Genomic DNA, 22,063 nt, shown 5'->3' with positions numbered 1-22,063 from the left:
ACCTGGGAGAGAGGAAGGATGAACTGCTGAAGCCACTTTCTCCGTTGCACAAGCTGTCTGAGAAGAGATCCACCTCATTCCCTTCCCCGTAGTCCTCAAAGTGCTCCTCCCCGCTAATTACGGTAACAATGGAGTGATTGTTAATGTCCGAGGTCAAAGGAAGGTCATGAGGGTGAGATCTGTTGGTGGAAAGGGAAGTCAGTATCTCAAGAGAAGGAATCAAGGAGTTCACCACACCCACCGCTTCCAACAAATGACGGCAGAGAGCAGCATTGATGGAGTCATGCTCAAAACTGCTGCCTGCATTTTTTTGCTGCCAAAGGACCGCCATATTATTATTTATGACATTTATCAGTCATTATGTAATCATTTATGTATTATTACATTTATCATGTGGCTTCACCACAATGGCATTCAGGATCCAAGCCTGAGGCTCCCTATTCTTGACCTGTATCATCTACAAATTGGCTTCCCATTATTTAAAGCCACCAAAGTCTGTACATGGCCATCACCATGACTTCCTGCAGCAGTGAATCCCACAGTTACACCCGATGGCATAGAAATCCTTCCATTTTTCTATCCCTAATCCCTTGGCAAGGGACGTGGGTGGCGCTGTGGTTTACCACAGAGCCTAGGACTTGCTGATCAGAAGGTCAGCGGTTCGAATCCCCGCGACGGAGTGAGCTCCCGTTGCTCGGTCCCTGCTCCTGCCAACCTAGCAGTTCAAAGTGCAAGTAGATAAATAGGTACCACTCCCGCTGGAAGGTAAACGGTGTTTCCTTGTCCTGCTCTGGTTCGCCAGAAGCGGCTTAGTCATGCTGGCCACATGACCCGGAAGCTGTACGCCGGCTCCCTCAGCCGATAAAGCGAGATGAGCGCCGCAACCCCAGAGTTGTCCGCAACTGGACCTAATGGTCAGGGGTCCCTTTACCTTTACCTTTAATCCCTTGGCAATCGGTTTCTCTGGGTGACACCCCCTCCCTTTTGGCCACATGTCGGCCACGACTGAACCTAATTGTCAGGGGTCCCTTTACCTTTACATTACTATATATTTTGGAAAGTTGTTAGTTCATTCATTCACTACGCATTTCAGCACCTCTTAAGATATCATAATCAAATTTTGCATGATGATCCCCGAGATCAAAGAACAGGTTTCTGTCAGTGTTTGGATACGGTTGCACATCATTTTGAACCAAGGCGGCAGACTGAACTGATCAAAGCAACGGTGTTGATTTTATGCTTTCTTAGCAATGCCTGAACAATGCCACTTACGGGGTCTGCTAGTAGATAAATATTTTGGGCTGACTTGGTTAACAGGAGCAGCGGTGATTGCTGCAAGCTAAAAGGGAGCTTTTATGAACTTGGTGCCTTCCAGCTGCATTGGACTCATAGTCCCATCAGCCTCAGCCAGCAGAGTGCGAAATGCAGGGAGAGCCAGGGGCCTGCATGGCAGTCTTCTGCAGATGGCAGAATGGCATCTGGCTGGCTATTATGGGAACAATGCTGGATTCAATGGACCTTTGGCCTGATGCAGCAGGACTCTTACATTGGATGCAATCCTCCCCTCTTCCTTGTTTTAGTTTGGTGACCAAACCAATCACTGCTCTGTCCTGTACACCACTCAAGCTGTGCATTCGCACAAGGCCAAGGCATGTGACACATGGCAGAGCTTGCATGCATACACCCAAGGCTGCAAATCTGCACAGACCCAGCGTTGCAGAAGGTGCTGTGAATGCCCAAGCACAACGCAAATATATCTGGGCCAAGCAAAACTTATGTCCTTTGTAGAAAGTGCATACAATAAGGCAGTGGCTGTATGGCAGGCAACCAATCTAAGAGGTGGCTGAATCAATGGTAAAATATTTTCAGCTGCACAGCCAACCCACATATTAAAGTGCTGCGGCATTTAGGACTGCATAATCCTATTAAGGGCCCAGGAACACGCTTTTGAGCAGTGTAACTTGTCAAAGGCACAGACGCCAGGCTTATTTCACAGATACCAGCATTCCGTAACAAAAAGCACGCCATTTGTACATGGGTGCACAGCCTAGCAGACAGAGTCACAGAAGCGAGTCCTCGTTTGCCATTTTAACCTAGCTGAGTTGTCACTGGACAGGCCTTGGGACGTGGTCCTGCAGCCTCACTTCCCTGACTGGAAAGTGGGCCTAAGGGCCACCCACTTTGCAAGGTAAATGAGGTTGAATCTTCAGGTGAGCTGCAGGTCTTTCAGGACTGAAGAACTTTAAAGACTTGGAAAGGCTCTTCAAATATAATTTCTAAATCAGAGTAAGAAGTAGCTTTAAAAAAAAGGACCAAACCCCTGCACCTCTGTGTGGATGAGAATTCGTGACACTGGTCCTTCCTTAATTCAAAAACAGGAAACCCAGAGTTATCAGCAATTCTAGGGATGTAAAAGTGTGTGCACATTTTGTGTTAACAGTCGTGCTATCATCCAGGAAACAGGAGGAGGAGTGAGGCTGTGTTCCTCACTGCTGATGAAAAATTCTCAAAAGCAAAGGCAATACAGAGATTCAGCTTGAAGTACTCCAAAACAAAGTACACATGATGAAAAAGCTATAAGCACTGCCCAAGGATAATATACAATTATGCTACTTTTGGGATTTGTTCCATTGTGTTTTAAGGTTTGTGTGTATCTGTGGGGTCTGGGTGTGTAACTGCATGCTAGTGTTATGAAAAGATTACAAAATTCTGGGAAGCAATCTTCAAAAGAAATAAGTAAAATCAGTAAAATCGGTCATCTAAACTGGGCTCACAACTTGGGTTTAATTTTGATATTTGCGGAAGAGAGTAAAAATAAATACACTACACAAGGAACGAGTGACCTCTCCTCTGGCAGCAGTGGTACCACTCTGTTGGTAGTGTCACTTCCAGTTGCTGCTCAGCTGGTGTTCACCTGTGACAGGGCCCTTTCAGCGGTGGTTCCCGATCTGTGGAGTGCCCTCCCTCATTACTGACTTTCAGAAGAAATTTTGAAACATTCCTGTTTAGCTAGGCATTTTTGATGGCTCAAAAGTACTGGCCATGGTAAGTAAGCTTCTGGAAAGGGAGAGGAATGTGTCCCTATTTTGGTAAAGATCCCTAACGCACTAAAAACAAGGGAAGTGCATGAGCAGAAGGCAGCAAGATGGGAGTCAAATCTCTGGACGTCAACAAGGAGAAGATCTTCTGACCACCAGCAAAACAGAAATAAGGAAGAGGGGATCAAGACCCCAGTGCAGGAAGGAAATATTGGAGGAAAGTAGATATTAAAATCTAGTAAGCCCCAGTGAGGGAGGGAGGGAGGGAGGGAGAGGAAGAGCGAGAGAGAAGTGGTCAAGCCAATCTTATGGGAGGCAAATCCCTGTCAAGATCAAGGCAAGGCCAGTTATGCAAAAGGCTCAATTTCTGCTTCTCTTCATATGTCATATCAGTCAAACAGCTCAAATATTCAGGGAACACATTCTAGGAGAGTTCAAATTTGGACCATATATATTTACTATATCCAATGTCATATTTCAGATCCTTGTCAACAAAATAAGGAAGTGCCCATGTGGATGAACTATAGTTTGTAACATAGAAAGGGGAGCATTTTTATCAACAGGTATATAGTCATACTCTAGGAATGACCACTAGCATATTAGAAATAGATGGCACAGAGTGTCCATCAAGTTTTGGGTTGTTGTTGTTTTAAAAAAATAATTTAGTTTGTCCACACTAAAAAGTGGGGGGGACATTCCAAGGCAGCTCTAAATAATTAAGACACACTATTATAAAAAAATTGTCTATTATTATTGTATGCTGCTGCACTGACAATTGCCCTGGGCTCTCGTGAGAAGCCATCATAATAATCATTCCTGCCATTTTGACTGAGAGCAACATTCCCATAGATCAGTTAGGATCATGTGGATGGCAGCAAAAATAAGTGTGGGCTGGAAAATGGAAATGTCAACCAATTTCAGCTGAATGGGAATGGTTATTAAAATGTCTGGAGCTGGCAGAAATGGATAAACTGTGCCGCTCCATCCAAGGGAGAGAAGGCAGACTGTGGAAGAGCCATCTGGTCGGGAGATGGACTTGCTTTGTTAAGCACTGGAATGCAAAATATGGAAATGAAAGGCTTGAAAGGAATCTGTTCCTGTAATGATTGATGATGGCAATAATAATAATAATAAACGAAAAATCACCACCCATTCTTTTTCCTTCTAGTCATCATACCACTGACTTCTTGCAGCAAATGGAGGGTGTCCAGGCTCATTCTATGTATGTATGTATGTATGTATGTATGTATGTATGTATGTATGTGTCAGAGATCAAAAAACCCCTCCTCCTAGGACATACCATTCCTGGCTGGGCAATACAATGCCTACCCAGGAGCATATGACGCTGCCCCCCCCCCCGCACTCAAGTTTTAGCTTCAACTTCTTTTCCACCCTAGCACATCTATTAATCCCACACATAACTCTTTATAAGACTTGCAGGAATGGCATTTTCCACCTTGCTTTGTAAAAAGCAGCGGTGATGTTAATTTGCTGGCCGCTTGACCTTGCGTCTCCAGTGCTTATAAAGAAAGCACTCAAAAGCTACACACACAGAACCGCCACTATCCTGGTCAAACACAGCAACTCCACTTTTAAAAAGACAAATATCCCACCCACCCGCCTCCAAAGAAAGGCATTTGTACCTACAGGCAGGAGAGTCCAATGCACTGAGCCATACTCCCAGGAGGCCGGGCAAGGCGAACGCAAGCTGGCATGCTTGCTAATTCTCTCCAGGAAAAAAAAAGGCCCTTGGTGGCCTCGCAGCTCAGAAGCTGATTACGGACTGAGGGTTAGCAACCACTGAGCCCAGCTCATTTCAGCAAAGAAAGCGGCAGGAGGCTAATCCCAGTCCCCCCTCTTAATCTGCAGGGCCTCCAGCAGGAAAAACACTCTTTCAGCCCCGGATCACAATCAGAACCTTCTCCAGCTCCTTGTGGGCATATGGGAAGTCCTCCTTCAGGTGCTCCAAGTAGAAAGTGAACAGGGTTTTTTGGGGGGTGGGGAAAAGAAGCTTTGCCTAACCCTACACTAGTGCAAAGGCACAGCTTAAGTCCCAAGTCAACTTAAAAAACAACAACATCCTGATACCCAAAATGGAAAACCTGAAGAGTCTTCCCTTCTCATGCATACATATGGTGGCTTATGCCCAACAGGGAACTAGTCGGATAGGGCTATAGTTAAGTCAGCCTCAGTCAGCTCCTGCCAGAGAACCTGGAGAATTACAAGAAACCAGAGGCTTTTCTCTTGGGCATAGTCGGCCATTTGGTGCCAAAGAAGGACAGAACTTTTTTTATGTATGCTACAACGGCAGCAAGAATACTCATAGCAAAGCACTGGAAGACGCAAGATCTACCCACTCTGGAAGAATGGCAGATGAAGGTGATGGACTGTATGGGACTGGCAGAAATGACTGGCAGAATCCGCGACCAGGGAGAAGAGTCGGCAGAAGAAGATTGGAAGAAATTCAAGGACTATTTACAGAAATACTACAAAATTAATGAACTCTGAAAAGATGCTGGATTGAACTTATGTGGTTTCTAGCTGTTATGATAAAGATAACTGGGATTAAAATTGTTTAAGTCATAAAATTTAAAAAGTTGATTGGAAAATAAGGTGTTAGTTAAAAGGAATGTTAAGAGATTAGGATTTGCTGGATTAACAATTTGAACTAGAAAACAAGAAGGGGAGGTATGAGGAAGTCAAAGAAACATGTTACTGAAAAATTGTTATTGAAATTGATTTGTTTTTAATATTTTTCTTTTTCTTTGTCTTTTTGTGTTTGCATAAAATTGGAAAACTTAATAAATATTTATAAAAAAAAAAAAAGAGAACCTGGAGAATTACTGCCAGCCAAAACCCCAGCCAGGGCTTGTAGCTTGGTGGTCGGGCGCAGACTTTGTAGGAAATCTTTTTTTTTTTTTTAAATATTTTTATTTTTCCATATAAACACCATACAACAAACATAAACATACAAAAACAAAAACAAAACAAAAAACATGTATCATTTCATATCCTAATTTCATATCCTATCTTCCCCGACTTCCTCATGCTTCCCCTTTCTGTATTCCAAATTCTTATCGATTGTTCAGCAAATCTTCCCTTATTTTAATTTAAATTTAGACTATTCTTCCTTATTTTCCTTGTCTTAACCATTACTAATAGTAACCATTTACTTTCCAGTCCAACATCATTCTAACTTTCATTAACTTTGTAATATTTCTTTAAATAGTCCTTGAATTTCTTCCATTCTTCTTGCGCTGCTTCTCTTCCCTGGTTTCGGATTCTGCTCGTCATTTCTGCCAAGCCCATATAGTCTATCACCTTCATCTGCCATTCTTCCAGTGTGGGTAGTTCTTGCGTCTTCCAGTACTTCGCAATGAGTATTCTAGCTGCTGTTGTAGCATACATAAAGAAAGTTATATCCGTCTTTAACACCCCTTGGCCGACAATACCCAAGAGAAAGGCCTCTGGTTTCTTGGGGAAAGTATATTTAAATACCTTTTTAAGTTCATTATAGATCATTTCCCAGAATGCCTTAATCTTCGGGCAGGTCCACCAAAGATGAAAAAATGTACCTTCAGTTTCTTTACATTTCCAACATTTATTGTCAGGCACATGGTAAATCTTTGCAAGCTTGACTGGGGTTATGTACCACCTATATATCATTTTCATAATGTTTTCTCTTAAGGCGTTGCATGCCGTAAATTTTATCCCGGTGGTCCACAACTTTTCCCAGTCAGCAAACAAAATATTATGACCAATGTCCTGAGCCCATTTAATCATGACCGATTTAACCGTTTCATCTTGTGTATTCCATTTCAGCAGCAAATTGTACATTTTGGACAAATTCTTAGTACTGGGTTCTAACAGTTCTGTCTCCAATTTTGATTTTTCCACCTGGAAGCCAATTTTACTGTCCAGTTTAAACGCTTCATTAATTTGATGGTAGTGGAACCAATCTCTCACCTTCCCTTTTAATTTCTCAAAACTCTGCAATCTCAATTTGTCCCCTTCCTTTTCCAAAATTTCCCAGTATCTTGGCCACTTGGACTCCATATTTAACTTTTTAACTGCCTTAGCTTCCATTGGCGACAGCCACCTTGGAGTTTTATTTTCCAGCAAGTCTTTATATCTGTCCCAGACATTTAGTAGTGCTTTTCTGACAATATGATTTTTAAAACTTTTATGTGCTTTAACCTTGTCATACCACAAATATGCATGCCACCCAAAAATGTTATTAAAACCTTCCAAATCCAAAATGTCTGTGTTTTCAAGAAGTAGCCATTCTTTCAGCCAGCAGAAAGCTGCCGCTTCATAGTAAAGTTTAAAGTCTGGCAGGGCAAACCCCCCTCTTTCCTTTGAATCCGTTAGTATCTTAAATTTAATTCTGGGCTTTTTGCCCTGCCAGACAAATTTAGATATGTCTTTTTGCCACCTCTTGAAACAATCCATTTTATCAATTATTTGCAATGCTTGGAACAAAAACAACATTCTTGGCAATACATTCATCTTTATAGCTGCAATACGGCCTAACAAGGAAAGCTTCAAGTTGGACCAAATCTCCAAATCTTTTTTCACTTCTCTCCAAGTTTTTTCATAATTATCTTTAAACAAATTCACATTTTTAGCTGTCATATTTATACCCAAATATTTCACTTTTTTAACCACAGTCAACCCTGTCTCATTCTGGAACCTTTCCTTTTCTATCTGTGTCAAATTTTTCTCCAAAACCTTTGTCTTAGACTTATTCAATTTAAATCCTGCCATTTGACCAAACTCTTGAATTATTTCCAAAACTCTTTTCGTGCTAGCTTCTGGCTCTTGCAATGTAAGTACTAAGTCATCTGCAAATGCTCTCAGTTTATATTGTTTAGCTCCGACCTGAATCCCTTTAACCAACTGGTCCCTCCTAATCATATTAAGCAAAACCTCCAGGACCGATATAAAAAGTAATGGGGAGATAGGGCACCCCTGACGTGTCCCTTTTTCAATCTTGAACTCTTCTGTAACCACATTATTTACAATTAGTTTGGCTTTCTGTTCAGAGTATATTGCACCTATACCATTTTCAAACCCTTGGCCTACCCCCATCCCCCGGAGGTTCTTCAACATAAAACTCCAAGAAATGTTGTCAAAGGCTTTCTCGGCATCCACAAATATCAAAACAGCTTTAGTGTTTATGTTCACTTCCAGCTTTTCCAAAATGTCAATTATATTCCTTACATTGTTCGACAAGTGCCTTTTTGGGAGAAAGCCCGCTTGGTCCCCGTGAATCTCCTCCATCAAAACTCTCTTCAGTCTTTTTGCCAAAATATCAGCAAAGATTTTGTAATCCACATTCAATAACGAGATGGGTCGGTAGTTTTTAAGTTGGGTCTTTTCAGTCTCTGTCTTTGGTATAAGTGTAATGTAAGCCTCTCTCCACGTATCGGGTGCCCTTTTCCCCTCCATAATCTCATTGCAGACTTCCTTCAAAGGTTGTATCAACCCTTCCTTCAAAACTTTGTAGTATTTGGAAGTCAGTCCATCCGGTCCAGGGGATTTGCCCAGCGTCATGCCTTGAATGGCATCTTCTATTTCTTGTGCTGATATCTCCTGGTTCAATATTATCTTACTTTCATGCGAAACCTTTTTCAGCCCATTTTCCTCGAGGAACTGTTGTATGTCCATTTCTTTTTGCGGCCCTTGTGTGTAAAGTTGTCTAAAGTAGTTCTGAAAACAGTTCCTAATTTCCACTGGGTTGCTTATGTTTTTTCCTTCCACTTCTATATTTGTTACCGTGTTGAGTTTTTGTCTCTTCTTTATTTGCCAAGCCAGTAACTTGCCACATTTATCAGCAGATTCAAAAGTCTTTTGTCTCATTTGTTTAATTCTCCACTCTAATTCTTGATTCATCAGTTCCATATATTGTGTTTGATGAAATTTGATTTCTCTTAGAATCTCTTGGGATTTTGGCTTCGATCTTAATTGTTTTTCCCCTTCTTTTATCTTTTCCAAAATTCTCTCCTTTTTCTCATTTTGCTTTCTCTTCTTTAAAGTATTTTGCTGAATCAAAAACCCTCTCATCACGGCTTTGCTTGCGTCCCATACTATTCTTTTTTCTACTTCAGACCTTAAGTTGATTTCAAAATAGTCTTTCAAGGTTTTTTGGGCCTTCTTACAGATCTCCTCGTCTCTAAATAAGGTGTCATTCATTCTCCATCTGAAGGAACCAGTTGTTGTTTGCCTCATCACCATCTTTACAGCATTATGGTCGGAGAAAGTTTTTGGGCAGATTTCTACTTTTTTTATATTCGGAGCCATACTGCTAGTCACCCAGATTTGGTCAATCCTTGTCCATGTCATTTTGGCTTCAGAAAAGAAGGTTCCCTCTCTTTCTAATGGGTGTTTTGTTCTCCAAATGTCAATCAAGTCCATATTGTCAGTCATTTCAAAAAAAGTCTTTGGTAGTCTTCCATCTTTTGTTATTACCTGTCTTTGTGCCTTGTCCATATTTGTTGAAACCACTCCATTCATATCTCCCATCAAAATTAAGTTGTAATCCATATGGTCCATCAAAGTTTCATGCAACTTCTTAAAAAATTCAGCTTTCCCTTCGTTTGGTGCATAGATTCCCACTATCAAATACTTCTCTCCTTGGGATTGAATTTCAATTGCCAAATATCTTCCTTGATCATCTTTAAAAATTTGTTTCGGTTGCAATTTTTCTTTTGCATAGATCACCACTCCTCTCTTTTTTACTCTGTCTGAAGATATAAATTCCTGTCCCAGTCTTTTATTTATTAATAATTTTCTGTGTGCTCTTGTCACGTGGGTCTCTTGTAGGCAAATCAAGTCCAATTGGTCTTTCTTTAAGGCATGAAATATATTTTTTCTCTTCCTGGGAATATTTAAGCCATTACAATTCCAGGTTAGAAGTTGCAGAGCCATGATGGGATTATTTACTCCTTCCTCCTACAGCTCCCTGTTTTTGTTCCTCATCTGTCGGTGGTACCGTGTTCGTGTCCAGTGATGGATGCCCTTGTCCTGGAAATGTCTCTTTCTGTAGGTCTTCTTCGTGTTCTCCCAAGAACTTGTCTTTATCACTTACAGTCTTTATTCTTCTCTTCTTTCCCTTATATTTAAAAGACAAGCCTTGGGGAAATTCCCACCTGAATGGTATGTAGTTCTTCTTCAGCAGTGTCACCAGGTCTTTATAATGTCCTCTTGCGTCCAAGATACTCTTAGGGATGTCTTTAAAGATCTCAATAAAAAAGTCTTCAATTCGAAGGGCTGTTTGGTAGTGCAGGTTCAATATTTTATCTCGCTCCTCCTTTGATCTTAAGGTAATAAGACAATCTCTGGGTCGATTTCTCTTCTGTCTTATTCCCAATCTAAATGCACTTTCTATCTTAAAATCTTCTTTCTTCAGCTCCTGCTTCCAAAAATCAGAAAATTCTTTTGTCAAATCATCCACCAAGTTCTCTCCTTCCTTTTCCGGCACAAGTCTGATCCTCAGGTTCCTCTCCTTGCGTTGCATATCCTGCATAGAGAGTGCCAGTTCATATTCATCCAATTTCTTGTAAACTGGTGGAAATTTTTCCTCCGCAGCAGTTGCAATTTCCTTAGCTTCCTCGGCTATCTTTCGTGTTATAGATGAATCTTCCAATAATTTCCCAATTGCTTCTGCATTTGAGTTCACTTTACTCCCTAGGTCAGTTATACTTTTAGTATTTAGGTCAATTTTCCCAGAGATTTCTTCAATTTTTTTATTTGTTTCAGCAACTTGTACTTTAGTTTCAGCAACTTGCAATTTAGTCTCCGCACCTTGCTTTTTTAGTTCCTCCAAAGAGTCATTTATCTTCTCCAATACCTTGGCAAATGATTCTTCTGTAGACATTGCTTTCGCTTTTGGCTTTGCAGCCACTATAGTTCCAGAGGCTCCTGTTACAGAAGCCCTTCTTTGCATGTAAGTGTCAATTTTGTATTGTCTGCCAGATCTCAAGGTTGTTTCTTGTAACTCCCCTTTCTCTTTACCATCTGCCATAACAAAGTCTTTTAGTCAAGGTCATTCCCAGACTTTGAAACTCACAAACAAAGTTCTCAAATTTTAAACTCCACTTGTTGCTGAAACAATTTGTAGGTCCTCTAGGGGGCGTAGAGTCAGTTCTATACTTCTCAAAGTAATCCCACACTCTTCAAAAAAGAAGGAATAAAAGTTTCCTAGTCCCTTTCAATTTTTCTTTCCTTTTTCAAGGGGATCCCAGTCAATAGTGTCCTGTAAGTAACTTTGTAATACCACAGAAACAGTGTTTCAAATTGGAAGTAACCAAAGTCAATTTGAGATATTTTTTAACTTCTTATAGCAACAGTCCTTAGCCGGTTCCTTTTCTCCGGCAGTCCGATCCCAGGTTAAAGAGCAGCGATACTTAATCCAATTCTTTTAAATTGGCAGGGAAACACTTTTAAAATCTTCTTCCCCCCCCTCCTGCCTTCGGGGGGGGGAGTTCTTTGCTTTGGTGGTGGATTTCTTAAATCCCGCAAGTTTCCTCTCAAGCAGTTACAGCTAGAGTGCCTTTCGCTTTGATCTTGCTACAGAACGGAAAGCAGACTTCCTTTTTAGTGCTTGTCCGTCTCGGTGCCCAATTTCTTTACTTTTAGTGTCCAGTTATATTTTAGCGATCAATCCTACTCACGGATAGTTGTTCTTTTAATCCAATTTCCCGGGAAGAAGTCAGCGCTCTCCGCTAATGGCGACGCGGCTTCGCTTCGCAGGCTGGGTGAAGACGACTCTCAGCACCGCTCCAAGACCCCTCCGCTCCTCCGGAGCCTTTAAAAAGGCTATTTCGCAGCGTCGGGGGGGCGCAAAGGTGCCCGCCGAGTCTCCAGTTCACAGGCAACGCGCCTGTGATTTTTAAGGGTCCCCGCTTCGCCGTAGCTGACAGGACCCGAACCCACGAAGCAGATCTCTCCCGGAGCTCCGGTTGAGATCCGCCATTAAGCGCCGGCGCTAACCGGAAGTCCCAGACTTTGTAGGAAATCATCGGTACAATTCCTGACAGCGTAGACATTCCGGGCCCAAGAAGGCCAGTGGTCTGACTTCACCAAGAATTTTCTCCCCTGTGCAAGCCTTATCGGGACGAATGATTGCTATGATCAGGTTAGATCACACTCTGGACACTTTTGAGAGAAGGTGGGAGGTGGATATATGAATGCACTGTTTTCTTTCACTGAACAGGTCAAATTTTAAAAGGGGGTGGGGGTACCAGCATGACTGCCTTTTCAAAAAGACACAAAATATCCCCAACCTCAGGGGTGGAAATTAGCATGCACTTCCCCAAAACTTCGACTTTGCTCTGCACAAGACGAACCTTGCAGATCAACACAGCAGGGGTGCCAACTTGAATAAAATACTGGGGGGAGGTAAGCCCTGCCCCTCATAATCAATCACAGGACATGGTGCGCACACACCATTTGAATGCCAATGCCCATGAACTTTGGGGGGCCCTGTTTCCTTTTTCCTTTCCCGATATTTTACTGGGGGCCCCCAAAGACCCCTTGGCCCCTAGGAGCTGGCTCCTATGCAACACAGCTAGTTGCCAGTTTGAGCCCCCATTCACCTTTCTAGTCCTTTAGTCCTAACACCACTGTCTTAATTCCCCAGGAAAGAAGGGAAATTTCTTCCAGAAACCCACAGGCCTCATTTTTGCCTGTGCTTTAAGACCAGTGCCTGAGGCCATGAGCAGTTGGCCTGCCCTTAAAATTTACTTACTTATTGCATTTATATACCACCTTTATCTTCCAAGGATCTTGGGACAGTGTACATGTTTCTCCTCCTCCCCTTTTCATCCTCACAGCAACTCTGTAAGGTCGGTTAGTCTCAAAGATGGTGACTTGCCCAAGGTCACCGAATGAGCTTCATGGCTGAATGGAGATTTGAACCCTGCTCTCCTAGGTCCTAGTTAGATTGTTGGGGACATGAGGCAAGGCCACATTTAAGAAAGTGTTATAATTGTTCACGCTACTTCTCTGTTGTGGCTCTCAAAACTGTTTTTATACTGCCTGAATTGTATCTCAACATAGTGCCTCTTTTCTTTTTAAATTTTAAAGTGCTATTATTAGATTACTGTATTTTTATGGTTCGTTTTCCGTTTGCCACCTTGGGCGGAGCTGATCTAGAAAAGACACCTGATACAAATGTTTAAATGAAATAAATGCAAATTCCATAAACCAGGGATGAGAAGCCTATCAGCCTGCAGCCACCTGTGGGTCCACGACCAATGGCAAAAACAGACAGAATAACGGAAGTACTTCTTCACGCAGCAGATATAAATGCATGGGAACTTGTTGCCATGAAGGTGTGATGATGGCAAGTGGCTTAGATAGCTTTAGAAAGGGGATTAGACACATCCAGGGAGGATAAGGCTATTAATGGCTACCAACAAGTTACAATGGCTGTGCTGCCTCCAGAATTGGGCGTGCCCTGAATATCAGATGCTAAGATGCAACGCTGGGAGACAACGGCCGGCTTCTGGTTAGCCACTGCGGGAAACAGATTGCTAAGCTTGATGGGCTGCTGATCAGATCCAGCAAGGCTCCCCTTGGCCCAGTTCACATGCCATGGTAAAACGTTGTCCTGGCTCTCTGTGCCAGATGCAGAACTCACACACATCACTGTGGCTGGAAGTTTTAAAAGGTTTTTATGATCATTTAGCTAAGAATAAACATAGGTTTTAGCACTGCGGCTGGTCTGGAACAAACCCAACCACAATCAGTGCAACGGACACAACCGCGAAGCCAAGGACAGCGGGCTGTTTCTTCCTAGCATTGGTAGAGAGAGATGAGAAACAGGTGTGATTGGCTCTCACACAGTAAAGCGTGGTTTTATGGCTTACCGTGATGCATGAACGCAGCCCTTACATTTTGCAGAGGGGAGAAATGGCGACTTACCCCTTTGTTTTGTGCTTCCTAAGGCTGGTCTGCCAAGAAACTAAGCTTCCAAATCTCTGCTTTAAGTTCCCAGTTAGGCTCCTGCTGTCCCACCCATCACCAAGATAAAAGCACCTACTCGTTCTCAGGCTCCTCGATGGGGTCCGTGAACTCCGAGTGCACAGTGGAATCGATCGCGCTGTCCGTTTCTACTTCATCATGCATCTCGTGATGCACCAGGGTGCTGGTGTCTTCGTCTGTGAAAGTTTCACACTCGCTATAGGTGCTCTCTGAGCCCATGTACGCACTGTCTGTCACTTCATTTGCCTGTTGCAGAAAAGAGGAGAAAAAGCAACATAAGGGCACAGAGAAAGAGAGAGATCTCATGACAACTCCAAATCACAACTATGTTTTCTTTCAGCAGAAAGCATTTTCTGGAGGAAGGGCTCTCTCTCAGTGGTAGAACAACTGCTTTGAATGCAGATGGCTCCAGGTTCAATCCCTGGCATCTCCATGTGGGGTCGGGAGAGGCTCCTGCCGAAGCTCTGGAGAACCGCTGCCAGTCAGTGTTGTCAATACTGAGCTAGGCAGACCAATGATCTGACTCAGTATTGGGCAGCTTCCTATGTTCCTGGAGCAGGAACGAAAGGAGAGGGGTGGAGTACTGAATGGAGTAAGCCATTTTGAGAAGGAGGGTCTTAACATACCTCCTTCACTGAAGGTACACATGCACTCTTTCTGTTGCATACTTCTTCATGAACTCTCCCATTACAATGGCCTCATCTGCACGCAACACAAAGCCCAACTATGGCTTAGCATGAAAGAGGAAGTACACTGGTGCACAGGGAGAAAATTTTGGCCACTGCGCTCCTCCCCAACTACTGGGAGCAAAGCCCTGGTTTGGCTTAATGAAAGTGATGGGTGGCACCTGTTGGGACTGGTAGGGTGGAAGGCAGGGAGCCCAACAGTAGGGGGAGCCAGAGGCATGGACAGGCAGAGCCAACTAGTTCTAGGTTTGTTCCCATCCTCTTCCTCCTTGCTGAGTTCTACAAGGGCAACCCTCAGGCTGAGGAGGAAGGTGACAAGCAGGGCCACCCCTTGGGCTGGTTGTATGTAAGACTACAGGCAGGTGGAGGCCAGCTGAGAATCAGGCCTTCCTTTCCCTTCAATTCCTCAACTGTCTTTCTCCCAACTGACAGTTAAATCCCAACTGACAAGAACCTCCAGCCAATCAGGTTATGCCACCATCCAGACCAATCAGAATGCACTGATCCAGGCCCCACCTAACATTCTCAAAGCAATCACCTATCTCCCTCTCCTCTCAGAACTTGGTCACTAAGCACCACTGCCAACCAGGCTTGTAACATCATTAACAGTACAAGGCCTTGGGTTTTCAGAGTCACAGAATATTTCTTCTCCCATTTAAAACACAAACGTAAACAGACATATCTATAGCCAGCCCTACCATTTGCCTAGGACCCTCGTACCTACGGGACCGCCTCTCCTGGTATGCCCCACGGAGAGCCTCAAGGTCCATAAATAACAACACCCTAGTGGTCCCAGGCCCTAAGGAAGTTAGATTGGCCTCAACCAGAGCCAGGGCCTTTTCAACTCTGGCTCCGGCCTGGTGGAACGCTCTGCCTCATGAGACCAGGGCCCTGCAGGATCTGATTTCTTTCCGCAGGGCCTGTAAGACAGAGTTGTTCCGCCTGGCCTTTGGCTTGGAGCCAATTTGATTCCCTCCCTCCCTCTCTTTCTTTTTTCTTTTCCTTCTCCTCCTGCGATGAGGCTACATTTTAATATTTTAATGTTCCATTATTTTAATGTATTTTATTTTTGTTTTTAAGTTGTAATCATTCATCTTGTTTTTATTATTGCTTGTAAGCCACTCTGAGCCCGGCCTTGGCTGGGGAGGGCGGGGTATAAATAAAATATTATTATTATTATTATTATTATTATTATTATTATTATTATTACATTCCACTATGAACAAACCACGAGGCGTGACCAAGGTTTGTTCTTGGCTTACCACACATGGTTTGTTTGGATCAAAACAAACCACGAGGCTGGATTCAGACGTTAGAGCGTTAAACCAGATAAACGAAGCAGGTAACTGAAATATTTGCGATCTGTGTCCTGCCATTAGGAATGGTCCCAGGGCAGGATTCAGAAGACATGTGATGCGGCTAATCTACTCAGGCTAAGTGGATCTGATCTGGTCAGTGACTGGGAGACACAGCCTGGGAACCCCCAATGTAACAGTGCCATGAGTTCCACAGCAGGACAGGTGGACAGACATGTACTAAATCTACTATATATTTTAGAAAGTTGTTTCTTCACTGCGTAGCTGGACACCTCTTAAGACATCTTATCCAAATTTTTGCACAATGGGTCCTGAGATCAAAGAGCAGGTTTTCATCTATGTTTGGATACAACTAGATGCCCATTTTAATCAAGATCGCCAATGGAACATTTCAAAACTGCACTGCTTTTATTGTTTCTTAGAATTCCTGAACAACGTTGGGTACAACGCTCTAGTAAATAAAAACAAAAGCCTTCAGAGTGTATTGTTTTTCGAGCCATTAAGGACAGACCCTTTCAACAAGCAAGCAAGAAATCCAGGTTACACATATCCATTTGTGTTACAACACCTTTTTTTTTTTAGGGCAGTTATTTCTGGTGAACAGACGTCAGAATAATCTCTGGGAGAATACTGCTTATTCCCTTCTACTCCAAAGAGAATGCAAAAGCAGGCAAATTACTCCTGAAGGTCATCTTGACTCTTGACTATTAAATTTGCACACCAGGGGAAAACAAATAAATACACACCCATATCAAGTTCAGAGGAGCTTTTTCAAAAACACTGCAGAGTTCTGTATCAAGAAAGGTTAGCAAAGGAGACACCATGTGCTTAGCAGCAAGATTTTGCAAGCTTTCATGCCACTTGCTTAAATGCCAAAGGCGCACATGAGACAGGTAAACCGAGGATCACTCCAGAATTGTATTTCTCTCTAGATTTTCAGCATACAATCCTGAAGCCTTGAGCTGAAGTGTGAAAACTGATCACAGTCCCCTTAACAGAGTAACATTAAACTATTTTTTAAAGAACTAAAACCCTCTGCCAGCTTGCTTAACCATAGCCCCCGTCCCCATCAAAAGCCAGTTCAAAACCGATAGCTCTTGTCAATGCTCCTGTTTTTTTTAGATTTGTTACTCTTATATCATACCTTTCTTTCACAGAACTTATGGTAAAGTTTCTCCCTGTTTTTCCCTCATGACCACCCTGAGGGATAGGACAGATTCCAGGCTTCCTCAGCCTCAGCCCTCCAGATGTTTTTGGCCTACAACTCCCATGATCCCTAGCTAGCAGGACCAGTGGTCAGGGATGATGGGAATTGTAGTCTCAAAACATCTGAAGGGCTGAGATACTAGACCCAGGTCAGAAGCCTGAGGTAGGTTTCCCCAGTTCTGGTTCAATACTCTAATCCAGGCATCCCCAACCTGCGGCCCTCAGCCTACAACTCCTATGATCCCTAGCTAACAGGACCAGTGGTCAGGGATGATGGGAATTGTAGTCCAAAACATCTGGAGGGCCGAAGGTTGGGGATGCCTGCTCTAATCAATACATTCATCCGTTTGCAACCCCACATTCAAGGGCAGCCCCACAGAGGGAGGAACGCAGTAGCTCAGCTTTCATTTGACGAAGGCATGGGTGACTGTTTCTTGGTCCCCTCCATTGGGCAGAAAAGGGGAAACTAAGTGGCTGAGGTTGGTGGGAGTTGTAGTTCAAATATCTGGAGGGCACCAGGTTGGCAAAAGCTGCTTTAAAGTCGCAGGTATACACCAGTGTTTGTGTGCATTGCACCACTGAGCGGCTTCCACCCCTCAATAGGCAAAGTAGAGAGAGTTCTAAGTTTCAGCCACTGCTTTGGAGCAACAGCAGATATAGCCTTGCCTGGTCATGTCTGTTTCCTTCCCTCCAATTAAATATTAAACCCCCAGCCAAGATGCCAGGGAGACAGGCTCACATTCCTAACCTAGATATCCATTTACCAAAAAGCAAAGCCTCCAAAAAAACTGCTGTTGCAGCAAGAGGGGAAAAAAACAGTTAAACTGTCACCTTTGGGGGGGGGGAGATCCACCTCCCTGCCTGCACCTCGCCCCCATTTTACAGCCTCAGGAAGGGCAGCTGGTTTCCAGGGCAGCTGTTGAAAGACCTTTGCAGATTCCTCAGCTAAGGAAGTTTGTTTTTTGTGTAACCAGCAGGCCTGACCTCAGCACATTCTACAGATAAATCTTTTCTGTGATCTGCCCATGCAACGTTGAACAAATACTCAGTTTGAAAGGGAGGGGGGAGAAAGAAGTGGCAAATGGAGTCTTGAAAACAAAAACACATATAAACAGTAAAAAATAAGATAAAGGCTCAGTCGAAGTCTTTACATTTTGCATTCAAGGTAATATCAAATACAGCAGTAACTCTTGCATTCTCTACAAAAACAACCTGCTAACATAGCAGAGGTTGAGGGGTTTTTGCCCCTTCTGTCAGCCAGTCTTTAATGTTTTCAACATAGGTTGAAATACATAAAAAAATAGTAAAATAGTCCAGTAGCACCTTAGAGACCAACTAAGTTTGTTCTGGGTGTAAGCTTTCATGTACATGCACACTTCTTCAGATACCTGAACCTGTGCAAGTTTCTTTGTGAGGTTGATAAGAAAAGGTATCTGAAGAAGTGTGCAAGCACACAAAAGCTTACACCCAGAACAAACTTAGTTGGTCTTTAAGGTGCAACTGGACCATTTTCTTATTTTTTTATTTATTTCGACTGCGTCAGACCAACACTGCTGGCTACCTACCTGAATCTTCACCACAGGTTGTGAGGAAACAAACAACACCACACTGTAGTTACAAAAAGTTATATTCACAATCACAATGTATTTTTTATTGCATCGTGGACAAGCTTAAGAGCAGCTATCAAGGATGCCTGCCCCAGTTACACCACAGGTTCCATTCAATGCAATAGCTCAGGTCCGGTACCCTGGCCTGTTATGTTTGCTCACACATCCTAAAGTACTGCAGAGCCCCATCTTAGTCTAAGAGCACCTGTACTTCATGCACGTTCAATCTCTGGCATCTCTGGGTGGGGCTAAGAGAGATCCATGCCTGAAACCTTAAACAGCTGCAGGTCAGTATGTAGACCAAGGGTGGCTGCAAGCCACATACAGATGCTTAAACATGCGTTTGTAGCTCAGTGCTAGAGCAGCTGTTATAGATGCAAAAGGCCCCAGGTTTGATCCCCACCATCTCCAGGTAGGGCTGGGACTGTCCACCACCTGAAACCTCATGGAGCCACTGCCGGCCAGTGTTGACAATACTGAGCTAGATGAACCAGTGGTTTGGGCTCAGTATAAGGCAGCTTCCTATGTTCCCTTATAAGCCTATTCTTTCCATACACACCCCAACCTTAACAGCACGTGGAATTGGCTTCAGGGAACATCATTACCACTAGCTCTGATAAGATCTCCATCCTCCCCTAATGGAAAAGGACCCCAGAGTCTCTGGGAAGAAAAGCCAAAGGATTGGTGGTAGCAAGGGAAAGGGTGGGGGAAGCATATATAAAAAAGCAACTTTCTTATGGATACTGAAAACGTCTGCACTTAATGCTTGCAGAGTAATCAAACGAAGGAGGAGATTTCATATGCACACCTTCACCATGAGTTCCCGGGGTGGGGTACACCAATTAAAAAATTACAGTATTAAAAGCAGTGCAAACAAAACTACAGCCAAGAGAATACGGTGGGTCCTATATAGGTAGAGAGAGAGATCAGATGTCGTAGGTAAGAGGTACACAAGAAAAACAACATAATGAAAGTGCCAGATGCGAGGAGGGAATCCCTCAGCTTAGGGGAGGCCACAGAGAATGCCCTCTCCCTGGCCGCTGCCACCTCAAACTTCTGAGGACTGTAGAGCTGTAAGGTGCAAACTACTGCTGACCAAAACTTCAATAAAGAATGAGGCGAAATTATAATTTACTTGAGAGACCACTGTTAGCAGATGAAAACACTAGCAGGATTGCAATAACACTTGTAATGTAGAAGATTCTATGGATAAACTGGAGACACATAAAATTTGGATGATGAAATAATATGCAGTTGAAAAGGGTTACACAGTAGTAGGATTCATGGAGGGGAAGGTGGAAGTCTAGAGATTCAGAGCAATCTTTAAATATGGATATGTATTTTGCATTGTTATAACTCTACACCTGTAAAATCAAATAAAAATTATTTCAAAAAAAAACACCTTGGTTGATTGCTGAACAGCATATTTTATGCAAGGACCTTCCTCTAATTCCCAAACTCCGCAGGATCCATAGTGCATTAATTCTGCAACCATTCGAAGAAATGATTTACATCGGTTGCTTGTGCTGGCCTCCCTGCTCCCCAGCCTCCCCACAGAACCGGTTTCTCTGTTGCTCAATAGATCCAAACCCTTTTCCTTCCTGGATGAGCTCAACGATACTGGGAGAGCACAAACCACCACAGAAGTTTACCCAAGTACACCCTTCTTTTAAAACATGCACACACACACACATACAAGCTCACAGGTGGAGAACGCCATGTCTTAGCAGGCTCAGGGAAAAGCCTGACTAGGTATGGCTCCCTACTGATACCAAAGTGTTATGGGCGGACAGACGGACAGGCAAGTACCCCTCCCGACACAGGCTGAACTGCCTAGGAACCCACCTGAGGGAAGGTGCTAGAGCATTCCAGAGAGGACCAGAATCCGGACCATGTTAGCACCTCAGATTGGCACCGCTTTCCTCTTAAAGCCAAGGGATAATCTTTTACCTGAAGGCAGGCAAAGTTCCTACTCTGAAAAGCGAAAGTCCAACTCTGGATACGCTTACTTAGAAACACACACACCTCCTGGCTTTCTGCTGGGGGTGGGGAGGAGGCAAGAAGCGATCAGGAAGTACAAACTGGGCTGGTTTGAACAAACTGGCCTCTGCTCTCTCAACAGAGTTCCTTTTGTTCTTGAACTCCCCAGATAACAGCCTACAGGCTAATCTCCCCCCCCAAGCCCACCCCCATTTCCCTGCCGGTGTTTCACTGGGAAGGCTCAATTCTTGCAACTAAATGCAGACCTCAGCCACCTTTGGACAAAGAGAGCTAAGTTTTAAACTTGTGTCAAAGGAACACACCCTTTTCTAGCTCAGGAACATTTCTCTCTCCCTATATGAAAAGGGAGGGGGTCACCCAAAGAAACCAATTGCCAAGGGATTAAAGGTAAAGGTAAAGGGGGCCCCTGACCATTAGGTCCAGTTGCAGACAACTCTGGGGTTGCGGTGCTCATCTCGCTTTATTGGCCGAGGGAGCCAGCGTTTGTCCACAGACAGCTTCCGGGGTCACGTGGCCAGCAGGACTAAGCCGCTTCTGGCGAACCAGAGCAGCGCACGGAAACACCGTTTACCTTCCCGCCGGAGCGATACCTATTTATCAACTTGCACTCTGACGTGCTTTTGAACTGCTAGGTTGGCAGGAGCAGGGACCAAGCAGCAGGAACTCACCCCGTCACGGGGATTCGAACCGCCGACCTTCTGATCGGCAAGTCCTAGGCTCTGTGGTTTACCCACAGCGCCACCCGCATCCCTTGCCAAGGGATTAGGGATAGAAAAATGGAAGGATTTCTATGCCATCGGGTGTAACTGTGGGATTCACTGCTGCAGGAAGTCATGGTGATGGCCATGTACAGACTTTGGTGGCTTTAAATAATGGGAAGCCAATCTGTAAATGATACAGGTCAAGAACAGGGAACCTCAGGCTTGGGGGCTTCTCCATTTGCTCCCCACCAGGTCTCTCTCCATCCTTACTTCACACCCTCCTTGCGTATTTTTGCCTGGCTAGACTTTATAATTGAACTCTTATAATGCTTCTTGCTTGCCTGGATCATAGAACTGTAGAGTTGGAAAGGACCCCAGGGGTCATCTAGTCCAACCCCCTGCAATGCAGGAATCTCAACTCAACCATGCAATGGCCATCCAATCTCTGCTTAAAAACCGCCAAGGAAGGAGAGTCCACCACCTCTTGCGGGAGTCTGTTCCACTGCTGAACAGCTCTTA

General features: G+C 43.8%; 1 protein-coding gene across 14 annotated transcripts in view; it reads right to left on the bottom strand.

The window, feature by feature from the left end:
- Positions 1–22,063, bottom strand: part of RAB11FIP3 (RAB11 family interacting protein 3) — a 98,295-nt gene that overhangs the window by 26,203 nt on the left and 50,029 nt on the right. For all 14 annotated transcript variants that reach the window (XM_083584973.1, XM_083584971.1, XM_083584982.1 and 11 more), the window contains 2 exons: positions 14,086–14,273; positions 3–179 (listed from right to left, as the gene is read on the bottom strand). In XM_083584973.1, coding sequence (XP_083441099.1) covers positions 3–179; positions 14,086–14,273 — 365 coding nt within the window. The remainder of the gene's footprint in view (positions 1–2; positions 180–14,085; positions 14,274–22,063) is intronic.

This window comes from Podarcis filfolensis (genome assembly GCF_964270895.1).
Source record: "Podarcis filfolensis genome assembly, chromosome: 14".
NCBI classification, from domain to species: Eukaryota; Metazoa; Chordata; class Lepidosauria; order Squamata; family Lacertidae; genus Podarcis; species Podarcis filfolensis.
The sequence above is the reverse complement of the archived record's forward strand: the minus strand, read 5'-3'. Positions and strand labels throughout refer to the sequence as shown.